Genomic DNA, 21,580 nt, shown 5'->3' with positions numbered 1-21,580 from the left:
GAGACACAACCTTATAGGAAAGAAGAATTCACTCTTTATCAAAATATATCAAAACAGTCGAGCCCCAAAGAATATCTAAATAGGAGCCGTGTATTTTTGACTGTGTCAAACTCAGAATAAAATTTAAAAATTTTCAGTGAATGCTTTCATATTGTACTTTTTATTATCTGTAATAGTTTAGTACACATGGTTTAAATCCCTTAGTAGAATGCATTTCCCTTGGAATCATGTCTTTTCTGTTTCTCCCAAATGTTTTATATCATAGAAACACAATAAACAGGTATTATATAAACAAGAAGAATTGAGGGATGAGAGAGAAGAGGGTGTTATTAAGGAAGAAATTATTTAGGAGAAATTTAAGCAATTGTTTGAGAAATTTTTAAAGTAGCACTATTTAAACTCTAGGTAAGAAAACATTCTCATTAATATTTTCTACTTAAAAACAAACTTGTTGAGATAAAGCTTTAAAATACTTAGAAGTCTCTTCAACCCCATGCTAGCGATGAAATATCTATTTAGGAATTTATATACAAGTTTAAAAGGTTTATATGAGTAATTGGAAGACAACCAAGAAAAGCTTTCAGTTGGGGAGAATAGGAGTTACTATTCAAGGTAGAAAGGAATAGCAAATTTAATTTTTTCTTAATTTACCTATTTATTTTGAGAGAGTGTATGCACGCGCATGAGTAGAGGAGGAGCAGACAGAGAGAGAGAGAGAGAGAGAGAGAGAATCCCAAGCAGGCCCCACACCGTCAACACAGAACCCAGTCCAGGGATCAAACAAACTGAGATCATGACCTGAGCTAAAATAAATAGTCATACACTCAACTGACTGAGCCACCCAAGTGCTCCAGTAAATTTAATTTTTATCATTTGAAAATTTTGTATTTAAAATTTCACTTTAATTTTGGAATACTACCATAAAATATTCAGACTTTTCTTTCCCTTGACTTCCTGGAGATGGCAGTAGAGTACATACAGAAATTAAAACCAGATTCAGGACTTAGTTTTAAAGATATGGAAGTATCACCAAGGAAAACCTACTCATGACCTAAAAAGAGTATCATCTTTGTCAATTACTCAACTCTGTTGTAAACTGACTGTGTCCCTGAGCAAATTTCTTAACCCTCTTGACCTCCACTTCCTTATCTTTAGCTTATCATTACAACTATAAATGTGGATTACCAGTTGCTGAAGAATTATTATATAATAAAATACTTTTAGCAGTAAAATTATCTTTATCACAGTTTAATTTGTTTTTAATTGTGAAAATACATAGAAGCCTTGTACTTGAGGTTGGCCCCTGGAACATTAGCTTATTAAATATGCAAAACCTAAGGTATAGAATTATTGAAATATACTGCAATTTAAGAAAAAGAAAAACCTGTTCTTCAACTCAGATTCTGCATTTTAACAAAATTATTACCCAGCTTATGCATATGCACTTTGAAATCTAAGAAACATTACTTTAAGAGTTTTACAACATTCAAAGGTAATCCTATGAGCCGAGCTTACTGTTAACAAAAATTTTACTGGATAAGAATTGTTCTTACCACTATCATTGTTTCCAGTACACTAAATTTGCCACTTTGTGAAAATCAGGAATTCTGAAACATTTATGAAATATTTTCAAGTATATGACTAGTGACAGCTTAGTATAATTTCAAAAGTACTAACTAGCCATATCACTTTGAATAAATTCCTTAAATCATGTATTTCTTCTGCAGCTAGAAATGAAGAGATTACTATTAAGAGTAGAATATTCTTTGACAGAAATGAGATAACATGAGCACACTGAACATGACTAACATACTATTTCATAATTGTGTATTTCTTTGCATATCCTCATTTAGACCAGTAATCACCACAGTTATTTTACTTAATCTATTTAGTGTCCTGACCAATAAAATCTAAATGGATAATTTACCAGGTACTTAATGTTTGGAACAGAGTCTTTGTATTAATGAAGATAAGGACACTCACAGGTGTTAATGTGGGTATTAATGCCTATACATTCATAGAATGAAAACAAGCTAGTCAGAGCATTTGAACCTGAGACCATGTGTTTAATGCTTTAAAGGGGCAAAATTTTCTTTCCTTTTTTATCCTCTGAGAATTACTAGTGTAACAGTCTTTGGTTCTTAGCATCCATCTTTGAACCTTTGGGCAATTATGTATCATAGGCTCTGTTTCCAGGATTCTAATGTCAGTTACGTTCCCTGATAGAATGTGTACATATGTGGTGAGGTATGTGAATAATTTGGTACTGAGTTGGGGGGCAGCTAACTATTGGTTCAGGATATCTTATCTGTCTACCTCGAATTCTACTGTATCTGAAACGATGAAGTAAGATTACATGAAAGTATTTAGAAAGTGGCAGAATTATAGGCAAATGTATTTGCTATGAAAAGTAAATTAATGGAACTTTGAAAAAGTATAACCTTGCATTTCAGCAATTTCCAGTTTATGTACTACCCAAAGTGGAGTATCAAGCTTGTTATGGAGTTGAAGCTCTGACTGAGAGTGAACTTTGTCGCTTATGGACTGAAAGTTTATTGCATTCCAACTGCTCGTTTTATGTTGGTAAGTTACACAGGAGGCTTTGCTCTCCTTTTTAATTCCTTTGTAAATACATACTTTTATTAATCAATTATAAATACTTGCATTCTGTACTCTTTGTTTTCAGTTTTCTTATTGTGTTAACATTCTTTTCTATTAAAACACCATTCCTACTGCAGAATTAAATGGTGGAGGTATGACTAATAAGATCAAATGTTTTCTTTTCCCTCTTATTTAGTTGTATTTGAATGTCAACATAATCCTTTTGTTTTTAAAATGCTTAGTTTATTTTACAGTATAATAAACTAAACCTGTAGAGGTGTTCTCTAACAAGCTTCTTTTAAACTGTTGGTGTGAACATATTTTGAAATTTTCTTAAAATTATAATGACATTTGGATTTTTTCAAATATTTTTTGACTTTGTTTCTGTTTTGTTATCTAAGGGGGCGGTTAGGGATTTGATTTGTGTTATCTGGGTCATGAAGGATTACCTACCAGTCATTGATCGTTCTCCCTCCCAGTGGACTGTCTCGTCCCATAGGTTTTAATTCATCCCATATGTCTCAGTCCATCCCAAATATCTCAAGCTGCCCTTCTGTGGAGTCATTTCCTTCCTTTGATCTTTCAAGGTAGAGTCTTTTCTTTTTTCTTTTCTTTTTTTTTTCTTATCACTCTATGACTTGTTACTTTCTACTGTGTTGTTCCTTTTGACACTTATCCTATCTTTCCATTAGAGAGTAAGTAGTTTAAGGTTGGTGTCTGATGAAACTTTGTATTCTCATAGTGCTGAGCATAATTCCTGGTGTGAAAGAGCTGTTACGAGTGTGTTTTTCTTGCTTAATCAAAAAAAGGTTACTCATCTGAAAATTTTGTCCATATTTTGGTTAATCGGTGTTTTGTCTTTACTGTATAAGAGTATTAATAAGATAATTAATTTGCTCTGTCTGCTTAACTCAAAAACACAAATGGCTAAATACACTGCTTGGTGATGCACTAACCCCTCCTCCTGTTCCATACTCGGTGCCCAGAGTTCTTTGTTTTAGTTTTCACCGGTATTGCAATTGCAGGGTTCTTCCAAAAAACCTCTTACCACGAAACGTACCAGCAGTCTTCATGTAAGCTACTTGAAAGCATTAGCTATCCGCATCTATTTTAGGAAACAATGAAACAGAAACTTAGCACTCAAATCCTAAGTAAAGTACTGAAAGAATAAGGACTCATGATGAAAGCAATATGAAGTGCTGTGTTTTTTGTTTGCTTGATTTTTGATGTACTCTAAAAGATAAAACTGCCATCAGCTATATGGCTTACTTCATCTAAAGTACCTGTGAAGTCCTAAGTAACTATTGTCCTTTGTGCTCTTAATACTCAGTAAATCTTACCCACTTGTAAGCCATTCATTTTAATTTAATGGGATGTTGTATTTGGTTTCTTTGACATTTGTTTGATGAGAAACTTATGTTGTATGGTTGTGTTTTTGGGGGGATTTGAGGATGGGTTTGGTTTTTTATATGGGGGTGAGTATGTTTTAAAATGCTGTTTTAAAAGCATCTGTGGATTAGAGGGTTGTTTTTTGTTGTTTAATGTTATTATATTACTCTTTTAATTTTCAGAAAAATGTTGCATTAGGAAGGGAGTATAGGAGAAAGGGCTCCTAAGTAAGTTTTTCTTATAATTACCTTCTGGAAATAGGATAAATACAGAAAGCAACAGTTATTTTTGTTTGGCATCTAGAATGACTGAATATAATTACAATAAGTTATATATCAGATGTGAAAGTAGTTTGTATGACTCATTACTTCGTCTTTTTATAGTTATACCTATAACTACATTGCTTATAATTACATTACAAGTCTATAATGTAGACTTAGTGGTTTTGGTTTTAAGAAGAGTGTCTGTCTGCAGATAGTCAAGAGTAAAGGAGATGTGTATAAAATACTTAGGATAGCTCACTTCGGAAGTGTTTATTATTCCCCTTTGACATCCAAATAACAGACTAAATTGGAAATGAGTTGCTAGATAGGAGTTACAGTATACCCTTAAAAATAGTAATATGTTTCTTTTCAAATATTCTGTTCTTTGATCCTCCTTATTAATGTGTCCGTTTTCCTCACTACATGCCTCCCAGCCTCCCAAAGTATAGCTTATAGAATATTGTTGGGTATTTTTTTTCTTCTTTGGTTTATTGCAGATCTGCCACTCACAAACCAAATTATCTATTAGCTGATGCACTTGAAACGCTCCAAAGTTATCCTTAGAAACTGTTAAATATATATGTGTGTGTGTGTGTGTGTGTGTGTGTGTATAAAACAATAGAACAAAAGAATATAATAGAGCTCTCATTTATGAAATATGTAATGCAGGTTAACAACTATATATCCATGATTGCTAATCCTCACTATTTTTTAAAATGGATAATGTTTGTTTTTTACAGAGGAAGAAACTAAGGTACTCTGTATACACAGTTCTGGGAAATCCACAATTTATATCCATATCTCCTTTAATCTTTTTCCATTAAAATGGAATAGTGGAAATCATGCTAAATGTGGGAGTCAGAAGATATGTGTTTATGATTACTATATATTTTATAATTGTTTGCCTGAGGTTTTTTGCTTATACATAATGAATATAATAATATTTTGTTCAACTTCAGGGAGTGTATATACAAATCTTTTTCTTATAATTATTACCTAATATATCATCCCCAAAATAGACTTCTCCTTTATGAAAATAGATACTACCAGACAATGAAGGAATATTTTGTGTAACTTTGTACTGAGGGAAAAAGCTGTTAACCTAGAATTAGGTGAATATATATAAAATCATCTTTATAATACAAGAGTTAAAGGATTTCTTATCCAAAAATTTAAAGCATACTAAAACAAAGGGCAATAACTTCTCTATACTTACACATAATTTTTAATCATCTACACAATACTCTTTCCATTGTAAGAAAATAGAATAGTTATAAAGTATGCCATTGATTTGATGTATTTTTCTTTTCCATTTTTAACTTTCTAAGTATAATACACTTTCAGAAAATGGAAACAATATAAATGGACAAATCAAGGAATTATAACAAAGCCACTACCTATGTAACTAGTACCCAGATCAAGAAGCTAAAAACTATCAGTGCCCCAGAAGACCCCCAAGTGATCCTTCTCAATCATTGCCTTCTTCCTCTGCCCCAGTGATAATCATTCTAATGTGATAGTTTTGTTTTCCCACTCTATACAAATGGAGCCATAAAATAGTCTTTTGTTTATGCCTCTTTCAATTAACATAGTTTTTAAAATGTATCCATGTTGTGTAAAAGTCATCCATACTGTTACTGATGTAACAGAACTTGACTTTTGTTGTTTTGACATAATTCTTTGTAAGAATATACTCCAGTTTATCTATTCATTTAACTTTAGGAACCTGTTTGGGTTGTTTCCTTTTTAATGTAACTCCAAACATTCTTGTAAATGTCTCTTTGTGTACTGCACACGTATTGCTGTTGGGCATATACCAAGAAGTGGAACTACTAGGTTAGACATGCATTCAAATTCAGTAGGTAATTTGAGAAGGTTTTCCAAAATGATTGAGACAACTTATATTAGCAATATGAGAGGGTTCCAATTTCTTTCACATCCTTGTCCACACTTGGGCTTCTCAGTTTACTTAATTTTAGCCATGCTGGTAGGTAGATATTATTATTTCATTATTGTTTTACTTTGCCTTTCTTTGGTTGTTTATAAACTTGGACATTCTTTCATGTGATTTATCATTTGGATGTTCAGTTTTATGAATTGCCTGTTCAAACCTCTTGCTCATTTTCCTGTTGTGAGGGTTTTTTGTTTGGTCCTTCTTTGTTGGTTTTAAATGTTACAAATATTTCTCTCCCATTCTGTAACTTGTCTTTTCAGTCTGTTAATGGTATCTTTTGAATATATTATTTCCTTTATGATTAGTGTTTTCTTTGTCCAATTTAACCCCCACTAGCAAGATCATGAAGATATTCTTCTATATTATCTTCTAGAATCTTTATTTTTTTCTACTCCTTATAATTAGATATACAGTTTACATGGTATTTATTTTTACATGGAATATCAAGATCTTATTTTCAATTTTTAGTACTGTTTATTGAAAAGACCTCCCTTTTTCTGCTGCTCTCCAGTGCTACTTGTATTATAAATCATATATGTGAATCTAATTCTGACTCCCTCTGTATCCTTCAGGCAGTACCTTTTTTAAGTATTCCACCTGGAGTAATGACTTAATTTTTCTAGCTACCCTAGCTAGATAATTAACACTGTTTACATTACTCTAGCTTTTTTTTTTTTTTTGAGAGAGAGAGAGAGAGAGAGAGAGAGAGAGAGAGAGGGAGGGAGAGAGAGAGAGAGAGAACATGAACCAGGGAGGGTCAGAGAGAGAGACACACACAGAATCCAAAGACAGGCTCCAGGCTCTGAGCTAGCTGTCAGCACAGAGCCTGACGTGGGGTTCAAACCCATGAATCATGAGATCATGACCTGAACCATAGTCGTATGCTTAACTGACTGAGCCACCCAGGTGCCCCTACTCTAGCTTTCAAAATGTTCTATTTTGTAAAGTGAATCTTGTCAATTTGTTTTTCTTCAGGAGTTAGTTGGCTATTCTTGGCCCTTTGTGTTTACAAATTTTGGAATCAGCTTGTCGGTTTCTACCAATAACGGCAAGAAGATTGGGATTTTTGTTAGCAAGTGCATTGACTCAGTGTGGAGCAAATTGATAGCTTCACAATAACATATCTTCTAATCTATGAACTTTGCATATATCTCTATTATATCTTTAATTTCTCTTAGTATTTTCTGATTTTTGTATGTAAAGATTTTGTGTATCTTTCAAGTGCATTTTGTTGGTATTTGGTATTTTTAAGCTATTATAAGTGGTATTTCTGACATTTTACTTTCTTATGGTTTATTACTAAAATATAAACTTTATTTGCATATTGGTTTTGTATATTGATCTTCTTTCTAACAGCTTTGCTAAACTCACTTATTCATTCCAATGATTTAGATGTTTTAAGTAACCAGTCATGTCTTCTGCAAATAATGACCATTTTATTTCTTCTTTCCAATCTTCATAACTATTTTTCCTTGCCTTCATTGCCTACCACTTGATTAGAAGGTGAATAATGGGCATTTTTGCCTTATTTCTAATCTTAAAAGGGAAAGTTTTTAACATTTCACCATTGTGTTTGTTTGCATAGGTTTTGTAGATACCTTTTCTTAAAGAAGCTCCTTACTATTCCTCGTTTAAGAATTTTAATCATGAGTTAATTAAAAAAAACGTATCAGTTATTTTCTTTGCATTTAGTGATATGATGGTATAACTTTTTTATTCTACTAATGTGTATGCTATTGCTTAATTTAAAATGTTAATCCAACCTTGGGGCCCCTGGGTGGCTCAGTTCATTAAGTGCCCGACTCTTGGTCTAGACTCAGGTCGTGATCTCATGGTTTTGTGGGTTCAAGCCATCAGTTCTGTGCTGACAGTGTGAAGCCTGCTTGGGATCCTCTGTCTCTCCCTCTCTCTGCCCCTCCCTCACTCAATGCTCTCTCGCAGAATAAATAAACTTAGAAAGAAAATGTTAACCCAACCTTGTGTTCCTGCCATAAACCCAGCTTGATCATAATACATTACCCTTTTTATATATTGGTAGATTTAATTTAATATTAATATTAATATTGTTAATACTAATATTAATATTGTTAATATTAATTCTGCCATCTGTTTATGAGTGAGACTGGCTTGTAATACCTTGCCTAGACGTTGGCGTTCAGGTTATGTTTATGTCATAAAGTGAGTCTACATGCACTCCCTCTTACCTGACAGGGTTTCTCTAAAATTGGTGGTACTTCTTCTGTAGATGGTAAAGTTTACCTAGGAGGCATGTGAGCCTAAAGTTTTCATTTTTGAGAAGCTTCTAATTATCAATTCTGCTTTTAAATTAGTTTTAGAGCCATTCAGATATTTAATTTCTTGCATCGATTGTGTAACTTGTGGTATGTGTATGCTTTTAAGAAATGTTTTCAGTTTTAAATTTTCAGAAGTACTGGCATAAAGGTCTTCATAATATTATCTGTCTGTAGTACCTGTAATAATTACCACACATGACTAATAAATTTGAATTTATATATGTCTTCTATTTGACTAATTGGTTTAGGAACTTTTTTCTGTCCTAGTGCCTTCTTGTGAGTTGAACATATTTTCATCCCATTTATTCCCCCTTATTAACAGGATCATTCTATGTTAAAATAAGTATATACTATTTTACTACTCATTTTTATTCTTTTCTCTTTTACTCCTCTTTTAAATGTTACTCTAGAGATGTGCTAATACAGTAGCTCCAGCCACAGGTGACTATTTTAAATTTATTAAAATTAAGTAAAACTTAAAATTCAGTTTCTCACTCATGCCAGCCGTATTTCAAGTCCTTGAAACCTGCATTTGGTTACCAGATGGGGCAGTGCATGTATTTCCAAGCATCACAGAAAGTTCAATTGGAAGGTGCTGCTTTAGTAATTTTAACATGCATCCCTGACTTATCTCCATTAAAAAATACTCTAGTTTCTTTTCAGAAAATAGTATTTTATTTTTCTATACATTATTATTAGTGTATACATTTGATATTCATTTACATCTATTCATGTATTGACCTGATTTTTTTTTTTTTGGAGAAATGGCAAAAATAAATTTTTATTTCTTTTTTTTCTTTTATAGTTTATTACCAAGTTGGTTTCCATATAGCACCCAGTGCTCATCCCCACAAGTGCCTTCCTCCATGCTCATCACCCCCTTTGCCCTCTCCCCCTCCCCCATCAGCCCTTAGTTTGTTCTCAGTATTCAAGAATCTCTCATGGTTTGCCTCCCTCCCTCTCCCCAATTATTTTTCCCCCTTTTCCTCCCCCATCATCCTCTGTTAAGTTTCTCCTGTTCCACTTAAGAGTGAAAACATATGGCATCTGTCCTCTGCCTGACTTATTTCACTTAGCATGATGCCCTCAAGTTCCATCTACATTGCTACGAATGGCAAGATTTTCATTCTTTCTCATTGCCATGTAGTATTCTGTTGTATATATAAACTACATCTTCTTGATCCATTCATCAGTTGATGGACATTTAGGCTCTTTCCATGATTTGGCTATTGTTGAAAGTGCTGCTATGAACATTGGTGTACATGTGTTCCTATGCATCAGCACTTCTGTATCCCTTGGGTAGATCCCCAGCAGTGCTATTGCTGGGTCATAGAGGAGCTCTATTGTTAATTTTTTGAGGAACCTCCACACTGTTTTCCAGATTGGCTGCACCGGTTTACATTCCCACCAACAGTGTAGGAGGGTGCCTGTTTCTCCACATCCTTGCCAGCATCTATAGTCTCCTGATTTGTTCATTTTAGCCATTCTGACCAGTGTGAGGTGGTATCTCAGTGTGGTTTTGATTTGTATTTCCCTGATGATGAGTGATGCTGAGCATTGTTTCTGTATTTACCTGATTTTAATTTCTTCTCATATTTCTAAGATTCAAACTAGTATTGTTTTTCTCTGCCTGAAGAGTATCTTTAAGTGTTATCTTTATTACATATATATTAGTGACAGAGACTTCCACTTTTTATTCATCTAAAAGGTTTATGTTTATTATTATTATTATTTCACCTTTATTCTTAAAAAGTCAGCTGTTCATCTTAATTTTTTTGCTCTTTTGAAAGTAACATGTCTCTTTTTTCTGGCAGACTTCCTGGTTTTCAACAGTTTTCCCACAATATGCTTAGGTTAGATTTTCTTTGTAAATATTTCTTCTGGGATTCATATTGCTCCTTGAATATGTGACATGATGACTGAACATTTTTGAAAAATTTTGTCATTATGTCACCAAACATCACTACTTTTTCATTGTCTTTTTCCTTCGAGACTTTAGTGACATTATGTTACTACCTTATGGTAACCCTAATGTCTGTTACGTTATTATTCTTTATTTACCTTTCCTTTTGACTCTTCATGCATCATGTTTGATATTTTTCTAGTTCATTAATTACCTCTTCACCTGTCCCTAATACACCATTTAACCTATTACATGAGTCCCTGATTTCAGTTATTGTATTCTTCCATTTTAGATTTTCCATTTGGTTCTTTTTTTTTTTTTTTCTTTTTTAGACATAGAGAGAGAGAGAAAGTGAGAGTGCAAGCAAGCTCGTGTGTGGCCAGGGGCGAGGGGCAGAGGAAGGCAAAGGGAATCTTAAGCAGTCTCCACACTCAGTGTGGAGCCCAACATAGGGTTCAATCTCATGACCCAGGATCATAATCTGAACCAAAATCAAGGCATACACTGAACTGACTGAGGCACTCAGGTGCCCCTGCATTTGGTTCCTTTTTTTTTTTTTTTTTTTTTTCAGATTATAGTTTTCTATAGGAATTCTCAATCTTTCATTTATCATATTAGGTAAAATTATTTTAAAGTCTGTGTCCAGTACCTCTGTTTTCTAGATTTCCTGTATTTCTTTTCTATTATTTTTTGTGTATTAGTTTCCTAGGACTGCTGTAACAAAGTACCACAAACCAAGTGGCTTAGAACAACAGACATTTCTTGTTTCACATTTCTGGAGACTAGGATTCCAAAATCAAGGTGCCACTGGGCCATGTTCCCTCTGAAACCTGTAGGAGAGAATCCTTCGGAAGAGAATGCTTTCTGTCATCTGGAATTTGCCAGTACTTGTTGGCATCTTTGGATTGTAGATGTATCACCCTCATCTCTTATTTCTTTCCTCAAGTGGCATCTTCTTCCTCTATGTCTCTCTCCTCTTCTAATACAGACATCAGTCATTTGGATTAGGGCCAACCCTACTCATCTTCATATGACCTCATCTTAATCCTTAATTATATCTGCTATGATCCTGTTTCCAAGGAAGGTCATGTTCTAAGGTACTCTGGATTAGGGCTTCAACATATCTTTCGTGGGGGACACAATTCATCTCATAACATACTTTTTTTTTTTATTCCACGTTGTTTCATTGTATGCCAGACTGTTCTTTATCAAGGGTCAGCAATTATATATGAAAATTGTAGAGATAATGAGAAGGCTAAAATGTATCTTCCTCTAGATGAGATTACAATTTTTAATTTTTTTTATTTGAGAGAGAGAACATGTGAGTTGGAGAGAGGGAAAGAGAGAGAAAGAGAATATCAAGCAGGCCCCACACTCACCATGGAGCCCAACACAAGGCTTGATCCCATGACCCTGGGATCATGACCTGAGCTAAAATCAAGAGTCAGCCGCTCAATAGGCAGAGCCACCCAGATAGCCCTAGACAAGATACTTGCAATCTACCCTAATTCAGTTATAGGGATTTAGATCATTTAAAGCTTGACTTTAATACCAGTATAGTGTTGCTATTCAAGGTCTTTGCAGATAAGAGTTGAGGTAGCAGAACTGACACTGCCAATCATTGGAAAGACCTGCTTGCAAGGCTGGCTCTTAGCTGATATCTGAAAACTTAGCTAGTAAACCATTCACTGTACTGACAGAAGACTTTTTCTAGCTGATGATAGTGTATAGTACCCACACTGTACAAACAATAGAACTTATTCTGAACATGTGCTTTCCTCTGAGAGTTGAATTTTGATATGTGCTAGGCAGATGGCATCTACATTATGAACCCCCCAATAAAAACCTTGAGTACTGAGTCTCTAATGAACTTTTCCAATATACCAAAAAAAAACAAAAAACAAAAAAAACAAAACCTCGTTGCTGAAAGAATGGAGGTGCATCGTATGTGACTTCAGTAGGAATGGACTCTCTTTTATTTTAATTGTGGTAAATAATACATATTCTGGAATAACCTAGAATTTACCTCTTAACCACCGTAGTGTACAATTCAGAGTACATTTTTAATTTTTAGTGTACAATTCAGTGGTATGAAGTACATTCACTTTGCTGTACAGCCATCAACCACTGTCCACTTCCAGAATTTTTTCATCATCCTCAAGCAGAAACTCGGGACAGACTCAGAGATTTCAACTGGTTTCCTGTGGACCTCACTTTGTACACCTTTTCCTTTTGCTCATTTTTCTTTTGCTCTGTATCCTTTTGCTGTAACAAGTCTTATTCATGAGTACAGGTAGATGCTAAATCCTAGGAGTTCTTTTAAAGGATCACCAAACCTGGAGACTCCTTTTTACACAAGGTCTCAACTCAGAGTTTAGGTGTTCAAATCATTGATAGATCCTGAAATCCAATTTTTGTTCCTCTAATCTTGAGAGACTTTTGAAAGCCCTGGTTCATTTCTTAGCCTTTCATTGCTTTTTCCAGAGAAAAGCATCCACAAAGGTCAGGCTCACATGTCTAGGTTTCTTTCGTCTTATGGTTGTTGCCTTCATTTACTCTTTACCCTCACAAATCTATTCCCAATCCCATTTCTTGGTTGCCACTAGTAAACTTTGTACTTTAATTATATCAATTGTCTGTCTTTGGGCTTCTTGTTTATTGATTATGTCTCAAACTCCTAGAACAGTATCTGGCACATGGAGATCCTCAATTATGTTTAAACTGAATGAGTGGCACAAAAACAGACACATGGACCAATGGAATAGAATAGAGAGCCCAGAACTGGACCCACAAGTGTATGGCCAATTAATCTTTGATGAAACAGGAAAGAGTATTCAATGGAAAAAAGACCACCTCTTCAACAGGTGGTGTTGGGAAAGCTGGAGAGCAACATGTAGAAGAATGAAATTAGACCAATTTCTTACACCATTCACAAAAATAAACTCAAAATGGATAAAAGACCTGAATGTGAGACAGGAAGCCATAAAAACCGTAGAGGAGAAAGCAGGAAGCAGCCTCTTTGACCTCAGTTGTAGCAGTTTCCTCCTCAACACATCCCCAGAGGCAAGGGAATAACGAACAAAAATGAACTATTGGGACCTCATCAAGATAAAAAGCTTCTGCACTGCAAAGGAAACAATCAAAAAAACTAACAGGCAACCAACAGAATGGGAAAAGATAGTGGCAAATGGCATATCAGATAAAGGGCTAGTATCCAAAATCTACAAGGAACTCACTAAACTCTATACCCAAAAAACGAATAATCCAGCAAAGAAATGGGCAGAAGATCTGAACAGACATTTCTTCAAAGAGGACATCCAGATGGCCAACGGACACATGAAACGATGCTCAGCATCACTCATCATCAGGGAAATACAAATCAAAACCACACTTAGATACCACCTCACACTGGTCAGAATGGCTAAAATGAACAAATCAAAAGACTATAGATGCTGGTGAGGATATGGAGAAACGGGCACCCTCCTACACTGTTGGTGGGAATGTAAACTGGTGCAGCTGCTCTGGAAAACAGTGTGGAGGTTACTCAAAAAACTATCCATAGAACTCCCCTATGACCCAGCAATAGCACTGCTGGGGATATACCCAAAGGATACAGAAATGCTGATGCATAGGAGCACATGTACCCCAATGTTCATAGTGGCACTTTCTACAATAGCCAGATCATAGAAAGAGCCTAAATGTCCATCACCTGATGAATGGATAAAGAAGATATAGCATATATATACACAATGGAATACTACATGACAATGAGAAAGAATAAAATCTGGCCATTTGTAGCAAAGTGGATAGACCTTGAGGGTGTCATGTTAAGTGAAATAAGTCAGGCAGAGGAGGACATATACCATGTTTGTACTCGTGGGTCTAACAGGAGAAACCTAACAGAGGACCAAAGGGAGGGGAAGAGGGAAAGAGAGTTGGGGAGAGAGAGAGGGACACAAATCATGAGAGACTATTGAATACTGAAAATGAACCGAGGGCTGAAGGGGGAGGGAGGGGGAGAAGGGGTTGATGGTCATGGACGGGGGGCACTTGTGGGGAGAAGCACTGGGTGTTATATTGAACCCAATTTGGCAATAAACTATTATTTTTTAAAAAATAACATACTAAAAAATAAAAAAAAACTTTCTAAAAAAATCAGTGTAAATTTAAAAAATACTCATTGCTAAATAAAAAAATATTTTAGTTAAAAATGATATATTTCATAACCCAATTAGAGAAAGACAGATATCATATGATTTCAGTCATGTGGAATTTAAGAAACAAAATGGGTGAACATAAGGAAGGGGAAAAAAAGAGAGAGGGAAGCAAACCATAAGAGACTGCAACTATAGAGAACAAACCGAGGGTTGATGGAGGAAGGGTTGGGGATGGGCTAGGTGGGCGATGGGAGTAAGGACACTTGTTAAGATGAACTGGGTGTTGCATGTAAGTGATGAATCACTAAGTTCTCCTGCTGAAACAAATGTTACACGATAGGTTAACTAACTAGAATTTAAATAAAAACTTGAAGAGAAAAAAATAAACTGAATAAGGTTGCCTTTATTACTGGTTGAAGGAACAGTAAAAGTCAAGGAAAAAACAAATGGTAGAAAACAAACCATTGAATGTGTATACTTTGCTTTTTTTACTGTCCCTAGAGGGTCATAAGATAAACCACTGGGATGTAGGAAGAGAATATTATAACTCTTATTTGCTTTCTAAATAAAAATTAAACATTACTCTTAGTAAATATGTGGATTGATAGGTGCTACTCTGTCTTTATGCTGTTCACATATGCATCTTCATTATCCTCACGTAGCACACCTCTAGAGAGCCATTGTGTTCAATCCCTTCTGTGTGAACAGCGCCCCCCCCCCAAGAGTTGTGCCATACAGCATCTTTGGGCGTATTAAGTATGATTTTATTGCCAACAATGAAAGATGTTACTTTTTTTTAATGTTTACTTATTTTGATAGAGAGCAGGGGTTAGGCAGAGAAAGAGAGAAAATCCCAAGCAAGTTCCATGGTCGGTGCAGAGTCCAATGCAGGGCTCAGACCCATGAACTGTGAGATCATTACCTGAGCCAAAATCAGGTTAACTTAACTGACTGAGCCACCCAGGCACCCTGAATTGCCACTTACTTTAAACTAAAACAAACAAAAAAATTTATATATCTGTATACTTTAAAAACTTGGAATCAGATTAGAAAAAAAAAAAAAAAAACCTCTTTTAAAATCTTCCAGAGTCTCAAGTATAGGAATGCAGAGCCTATCATAATGTTTGTAAGAAAAACTGGTTAAGAACAGGAAAGACAGACTTTTACTAGTAGAATTCAGACAAAAACTTTTGTGTAATTGGTGTTTGGTGTTAAAAACAAGCAGTGTCACTCTACAATGAGCCATTTGTCACATTTAGATCTTTGTATTACTGTGTTTTTTTAAGCTATCACAGCCATTAAAACCTGTAGTAAAATGAATTGGACTTTTAATTCATTCTTCAAATAGTTGTATCACACAGCATTTAAACCAAGATTTCTCAAAAACAAAGCATAGTTAATCATACATTATATATTATTTTAACTTTTCAAAAGGTTTTTGGTCTGTTTTAAGTGCTCTTAATGAACAGTTTTTGATGTGTGTAGACCACTGCTATAAGCAAAAGAGAAAAGTAAAGTTCAGAGTAATTAAGTAACTTATTCATAGATAAAGAGTTAAATCAGTTGGCAGGACCAGAATTCATTCAGTTTTTAAGTGTTAATAACCTTACCATAAAACTAAAAAGGGTTAGGAAGGAATTGGAAGAGGGAGTTTAAGTGTTAGATGTAACAAAAGCAAAATATTTCGTGTGTGGCTGTATTAATCTGTGTAAATTAAAACTACAGATTTTACTGTGTTTCAGAAACTGGATTCTTAAAGTCTTGATTAGAAACCTTCCAAATGAATTTGACAATAAGCTATTATAAGAAAAAAAAAGAAAGAAACTTTCCAGATGCTCGTATTCTCTTTCACATGTCCTCTTGCACCACAGTCCTTTCTCAAATGTGGCCTGAGCTTTCCTTTCACTGGTCCTTTCGACCATTGCTAGCCACTCCTATTTAACTTAAGCATTTTGTTGTCATTTTTCCCCATCGAGCCCTGTGACCTCAAGATTTCAAGGAAATTTAAGATTTCTCCTCAGAAATCAAAATTGGGGAATGGTATATTAGATCTTTGGGAGAAAACAGTGAGAGTAGAGTTGATCTGCATGGTTGAGCGATTCAGATAATACTTATCTTACAAGCTAGTGATATAAGATCTGAGTTACTTTCTTTAACTGAAGAGCACCTTGGTTTGTAGGACATGAGTCCAGTGATTTTCAGATTTGATTGTTCATCAGAATCACTAATAGGGCTTATGAGAGTAGAGATTTCGGCCCAGACCCTACAGTGTCTGATTTAACAGGTGTGGGAGGGAACCTAAGACATTTTCTAGCATGTTCTCAGGTGCTGCTGATGCTGCTGGTCTGGGGACTGCACCTTGAGAACCACTTCTGTAGCTCATATTCTCTTTTTCAGGTAGAATAAGTGGGTTTTTTTTTGTTGTTTTGTTTTTTAACATTTGTCTGCTTTGCTCTACCATGAACATATTCTCTTCCCTTCAACTGGAGTATTCTTTTTATCCTCAAGCCCCATAAAAACATTAAGGGATACTCCTTAAAGAAAATTCCTGAAGTAATCTTATCACAACTTCTGTATCTACCTTTTAATCCTTTATATATATCAATTCTATATAATTGACAAAAGGCAGGCCTGGCTTTGCATAGTTCTAAGATACACCAGTTTCAGTTCCTATGGCATATTTGCTGTCACTAATTATGTAAAGTACAGACTTCACTGCTGACTCTCCAGTCCACACAGATCCACAGCATAACCGGTGACCGGTCATGTCACATTTTCCAAAGTCTGTCAGTGGTGACTGTGTACCTGTGTCTGAGTTCATACACAGAAAACAACACAAAACAACGTGTGTTGTTCTGTTCCTTCCTTGTCTCCCAGTGATAAACTCATGACATTTTGCCAAAGTGGATAATCAAAGAGAGAGTTGACCAACAATGATTAAAGCACAACCCAGAAATAAACAGTGATACTGCTGGAAGTGCAGTTCGAATTGAACCTAAGTGGAATTGCAGGAGAAATAATCGACACTGGGGATGTCGGCGCTGCTGCCGTTCAAGAGACTGCCTGTGTGTCGCCGCAGGAATGTAGCGAAGGCTAACTTACAGATATGAACGAGGGAGGTGGTTGTGACATGAAGGATGAAAAACATGACACCAGCGTAAGATTTTACACTAAAGGAACTCTTGGAGATGTTTCCTGATATTGAAAGCACAGAGAATACAATGTTGGAAGCCAATCCTCACTTAGAAAGGAATGTGTCAGTTCATGGCATAGAAGAGGTACCAGCTTTCTATCATAAGTTGTACCAAAAGAAGGTGGCAAGCAAGCAGTGTTCAAACTGCTCTTGATAAGTTTCCAATAAATAAAAGAATCTTGGGTGTTTTTAATGTTTTAAATTCCAATAGTAATGTTTTAAATTCCAGTATAAATACTAGTTTTACTCTTTTTCATTTCCCTGTACATTTAAAATTGATGGAGAATTTATGTTTTGACAAAAAAATTTAATGGTTATGGAGCAACTGTAATTTTCCCCACTGATCATCAAAATTGCTTGCGTGGTTTCGGTCTGTGTAGTTATTTTTTAATCATCCCATACTGCATGCAAAGCAAGACTGCCCGTGTACGTATGTATGCATGTATAGGTGTGTTTGTGTATATGTATGGTTTGATGCATGTATGTAAAGCCTTTAGTTGTATTATAAAAAGGCTTTATTTGTCCTCTGGGAAGCAGTGTTTCCCAGCCTTGACACACAAAAACTACTTGGATAGCACACTGTGGTGTATGAAAGAGATTGTTCATGGCTGCAGGGCAGTGGCCAAGAAACTTTCCATCCCAAGCTTTCCTCCACTGCCCCAAGGGCTGAGGAGATAAATATCTCAAGTACACATGAGTCATTCGAGGCTCACAGGTGAAAATGCTCTTAATTGAGAGAATTGTAAACTCCTTGAGGAGGTAGGCCTCATGGCACTTCTTTGTTGTTCTCTGTATAGTCCTCTTCGACCATATTTGACATATACGGTAATACATATTTTTTTCTGAGATTTACTTATCTTAAAGGTAAAGACTTATTAATCACCTCAAAAGGCATGTTTAGTAAATGTATCAATGTTTTATTATTATATTTAATATCCCACTTCTACAGTTAGTAAAGCATTAAAATGTATCTTTGTTATTAGAAACGCCACTGTATAATGAGTGTTAGAAATGCAGAGGTGAAACTAAAACTTGACATAGGAAATAACAAGTGGATGTGGGAAAAATTGATTCATTGTTTTAAGGAAAAGCATCTGGTAAAAATGTTTCTAATTCTTTTTATGAGCACAAAGCAAATTAAAGGGGGCTATATATAAAAATGACATGTGCATTTTTTGTTGTCCCGATGATGGATTCAGCTTCCCAGGTAATATGTTTTGATAACTAAATATTGCAAATTAAAAAATAAAAACAAAAAATGGTATTTTCAGCATTGATGAGTGTTACACTCTTGCCATACTAACTGATGTTTTTAACTCTGGTACAATAGCATGGTTTTTGTATTGACTTCATTATGTAACATTTAATTCAGGGCTCTCTTATACCATTCTTCCTTGGCACATTTCAAAACTTGTGTCCTGTTTCAACCTATTTTGTTGTAGAACATATGAAAGTGTCTTCTTCTGCTACTTTGTTTCATAGAATTCTGGAATTACGTCATGTTTATAAGAAAGTAAGACCTTAAGCAGACTTTTTTTTTTAACCTTGGGGAATCTTATGGTGTGCTTTAATAGCCAGATTTTTTTTAGCTTTATTGCAGTAGAATTGGTAAGTTGTAAGGTATTTAAAGTGTACATCATGATGATTTGATATATGTGTACATTGTGAAAGGATCTTCCCATCCAGTTAATTAATAACTGCATCCTCACATGTTTATATTTTCTTTTTTCTTCTCATAATTACATTTAAGTTCTACTCTCTTAACAAATTTCAGTCATACAATATAGAGTCATCATCTGTAGTCACCACATTACACATTATATATTAGATTCTCAGACTGTGTGGCTGAAAGTTTGTACCAGTAATTTTACCACCTCTCTATATTTCTCTCCCACCCCCTAGAAACCACTTTCTCTTTCTCTATGAGTTTGACTTTTATTTTTAGACTCCACATAGTATTTTCTTTCTCTGTCATATTTTCCTTAGGATAATGCCGTTAGTCTATCTATATTGTTATAAACAGCAGAATTTCCTTCTTTCTCATGGCTGAGTAATATTCCACTTTTTATATATACCACATTTTTATCCATTCATCTATTTATATATACTTAGGTTGTTTCCATATCTTGGTATTGTAAATAATTAAACTGGATTTTTATAATCTAATCTTTATCTTAATAACCAGGTGTGTGTTAGAGATGTGGAGAGCATACCCAAACTATAAATCTGACCATCCACTTGCTTTGATAATAGGTGCATATTTCTCTAAAAATTTAATCTCTATGAAATACGGAAATAGAAACAACAATATTTTAACAGTTGGGTTTTTTTAATGTTTGTTTATTTTGAGAGAAAAAGAGGGTGTGCGTCAATGGGTGAGGGGCAGAGACAGATGGAGACAGAGAATCCCAGGCAGGCTCCACGCTGTTAGCACAGAGCCTGACACAGAGCTCAATCTCATGAACCATGAGATCATGGCCTGAGCCCAAATCAGGAATCAGATGCTTAACCAACTGAGCCATCCAGGCACCTCTTATCAGTTGGTATTCTTAAATTTGGGTCTTAGAGGTTATTTTTGGGTGTGCATATGTGTAAACTTTTCTATATTCAGCAAATACTTTAGAACTAATATGCATTTCTTTTATAATCTGACTTTTGTGTCATTTTAAAATCCAGCTTTACTTAATAAACTTAATAAAACGTATAATTATATTTTTAGAATGTAAGGTTCCTTTACCGTTGTTGCAATTTTGTAAAAACATCCTTAAGGAGATTGGATAACTTTTTTTGTTTTTCAGTACCACAATTGTTCTTTTTAAGTTTGATATTTTATTTTAGGACATATTGATGCATTTACCTCAAAGCTTTTTCTGCTAGAAGAAATTACCTCAGAAGAATTAAAAGAAAAACTCTCAGCACTCAAGTAAGAAAGTTTGCTTTGTGGTGGGATTTAAAACATTGTTAATATGATCACTGATTTTCGTTTATCTCTAATATTGGTTAAGTTTAAATCATTTCTTTTCAAGACTTTTAATCATTTTATACATTGCAGCTTCCCCTAGCCCAGTTTGTGATCCATCTATATTAATCATCTGCATATTCAAATTAAGTAGGATCCAGTGGCACCAGTCTTTCTCCTTCAGACAGGAGGCTAGAGCAAGAGTAGTAGCCCAGCATCTGGGAGGTGCATGGGAGCACGCATTACCCCTTTCAGGGAGGGGAAAGAACAGTACAGCCTGGAGCCTCAGCCCCAAGGATTCTACACATTCATTTAGACATCCTGACTTCTAAAAGTTTCCCCTGTACCATGGGTGACTACACCAGTTTGGAGTGAGTTTATTCCTTCTACGAAGGACTGGTGGGAGCATGATCCCCATTTTACGTGTGGGGAAGCCGGGACTTGGAGTGACTTGCTCCAGAGCACGCAGCCAAGCTAGAATGACAGGCTTGGTAGTGAAGATGTTTGATTCCCCGGTAGGATGAGAACTGTCCTGCCTTAGACCGGTTCCCTCTTTGGGGCTTGACAATCTTGAATTCTCTGCTTGTTCTCAACAATGTCCACTTGTATTATAAGGATGGCCTCATATGAGGGGTAATTTTTTTCTTTACATGAAAAAAAAGGTTTTCTATACATTATTCAACTGCCTGCCCCATCATTCCCAGTGAAACCCATTTTAAACTAAATAGTAAAGGGAGTGAGTTTAGGTCTAGAAAAGGTATTAAAGAAATACATTTCATTTCCCTTTAACTATCCTACTTTAACCAGCCACTACTCAGTGACTTCTCTGGCTTCACGCATTTAAAATCCCTCTCAGTTACTGTGGAA

The 21,580-nt window shown here is 35.1% G+C and overlaps 1 protein-coding gene across 7 annotated transcripts in view; it reads left to right on the top strand.

The window, feature by feature from the left end:
* The window catches only part of ICE2 (interactor of little elongation complex ELL subunit 2), a 65,809-nt gene that overhangs the window by 37,104 nt on the left and 7,125 nt on the right, over nt 1-21,580 (top strand). For all 7 annotated transcript variants that reach the window (XM_029951917.1, XM_029951915.1, XM_029951911.1 and 4 more), the window contains 2 exons: nt 2,454-2,583; nt 20,593-20,677. In XM_029951917.1, the coding sequence (XP_029807777.1) occupies nt 2,454-2,583; nt 20,593-20,677 (215 nt within the window). The remainder of the gene's footprint in view (nt 1-2,453; nt 2,584-20,592; nt 20,678-21,580) is intronic.

Source organism: Suricata suricatta, chromosome 9 (genome assembly GCF_006229205.1).
Source record: "Suricata suricatta isolate VVHF042 chromosome 9, meerkat_22Aug2017_6uvM2_HiC, whole genome shotgun sequence".
NCBI lineage: Eukaryota > Metazoa > Chordata > Mammalia > Carnivora > Herpestidae > Suricata > Suricata suricatta.
The sequence above is the reverse complement of the archived record's forward strand: the minus strand, read 5'-3'. Positions and strand labels throughout refer to the sequence as shown.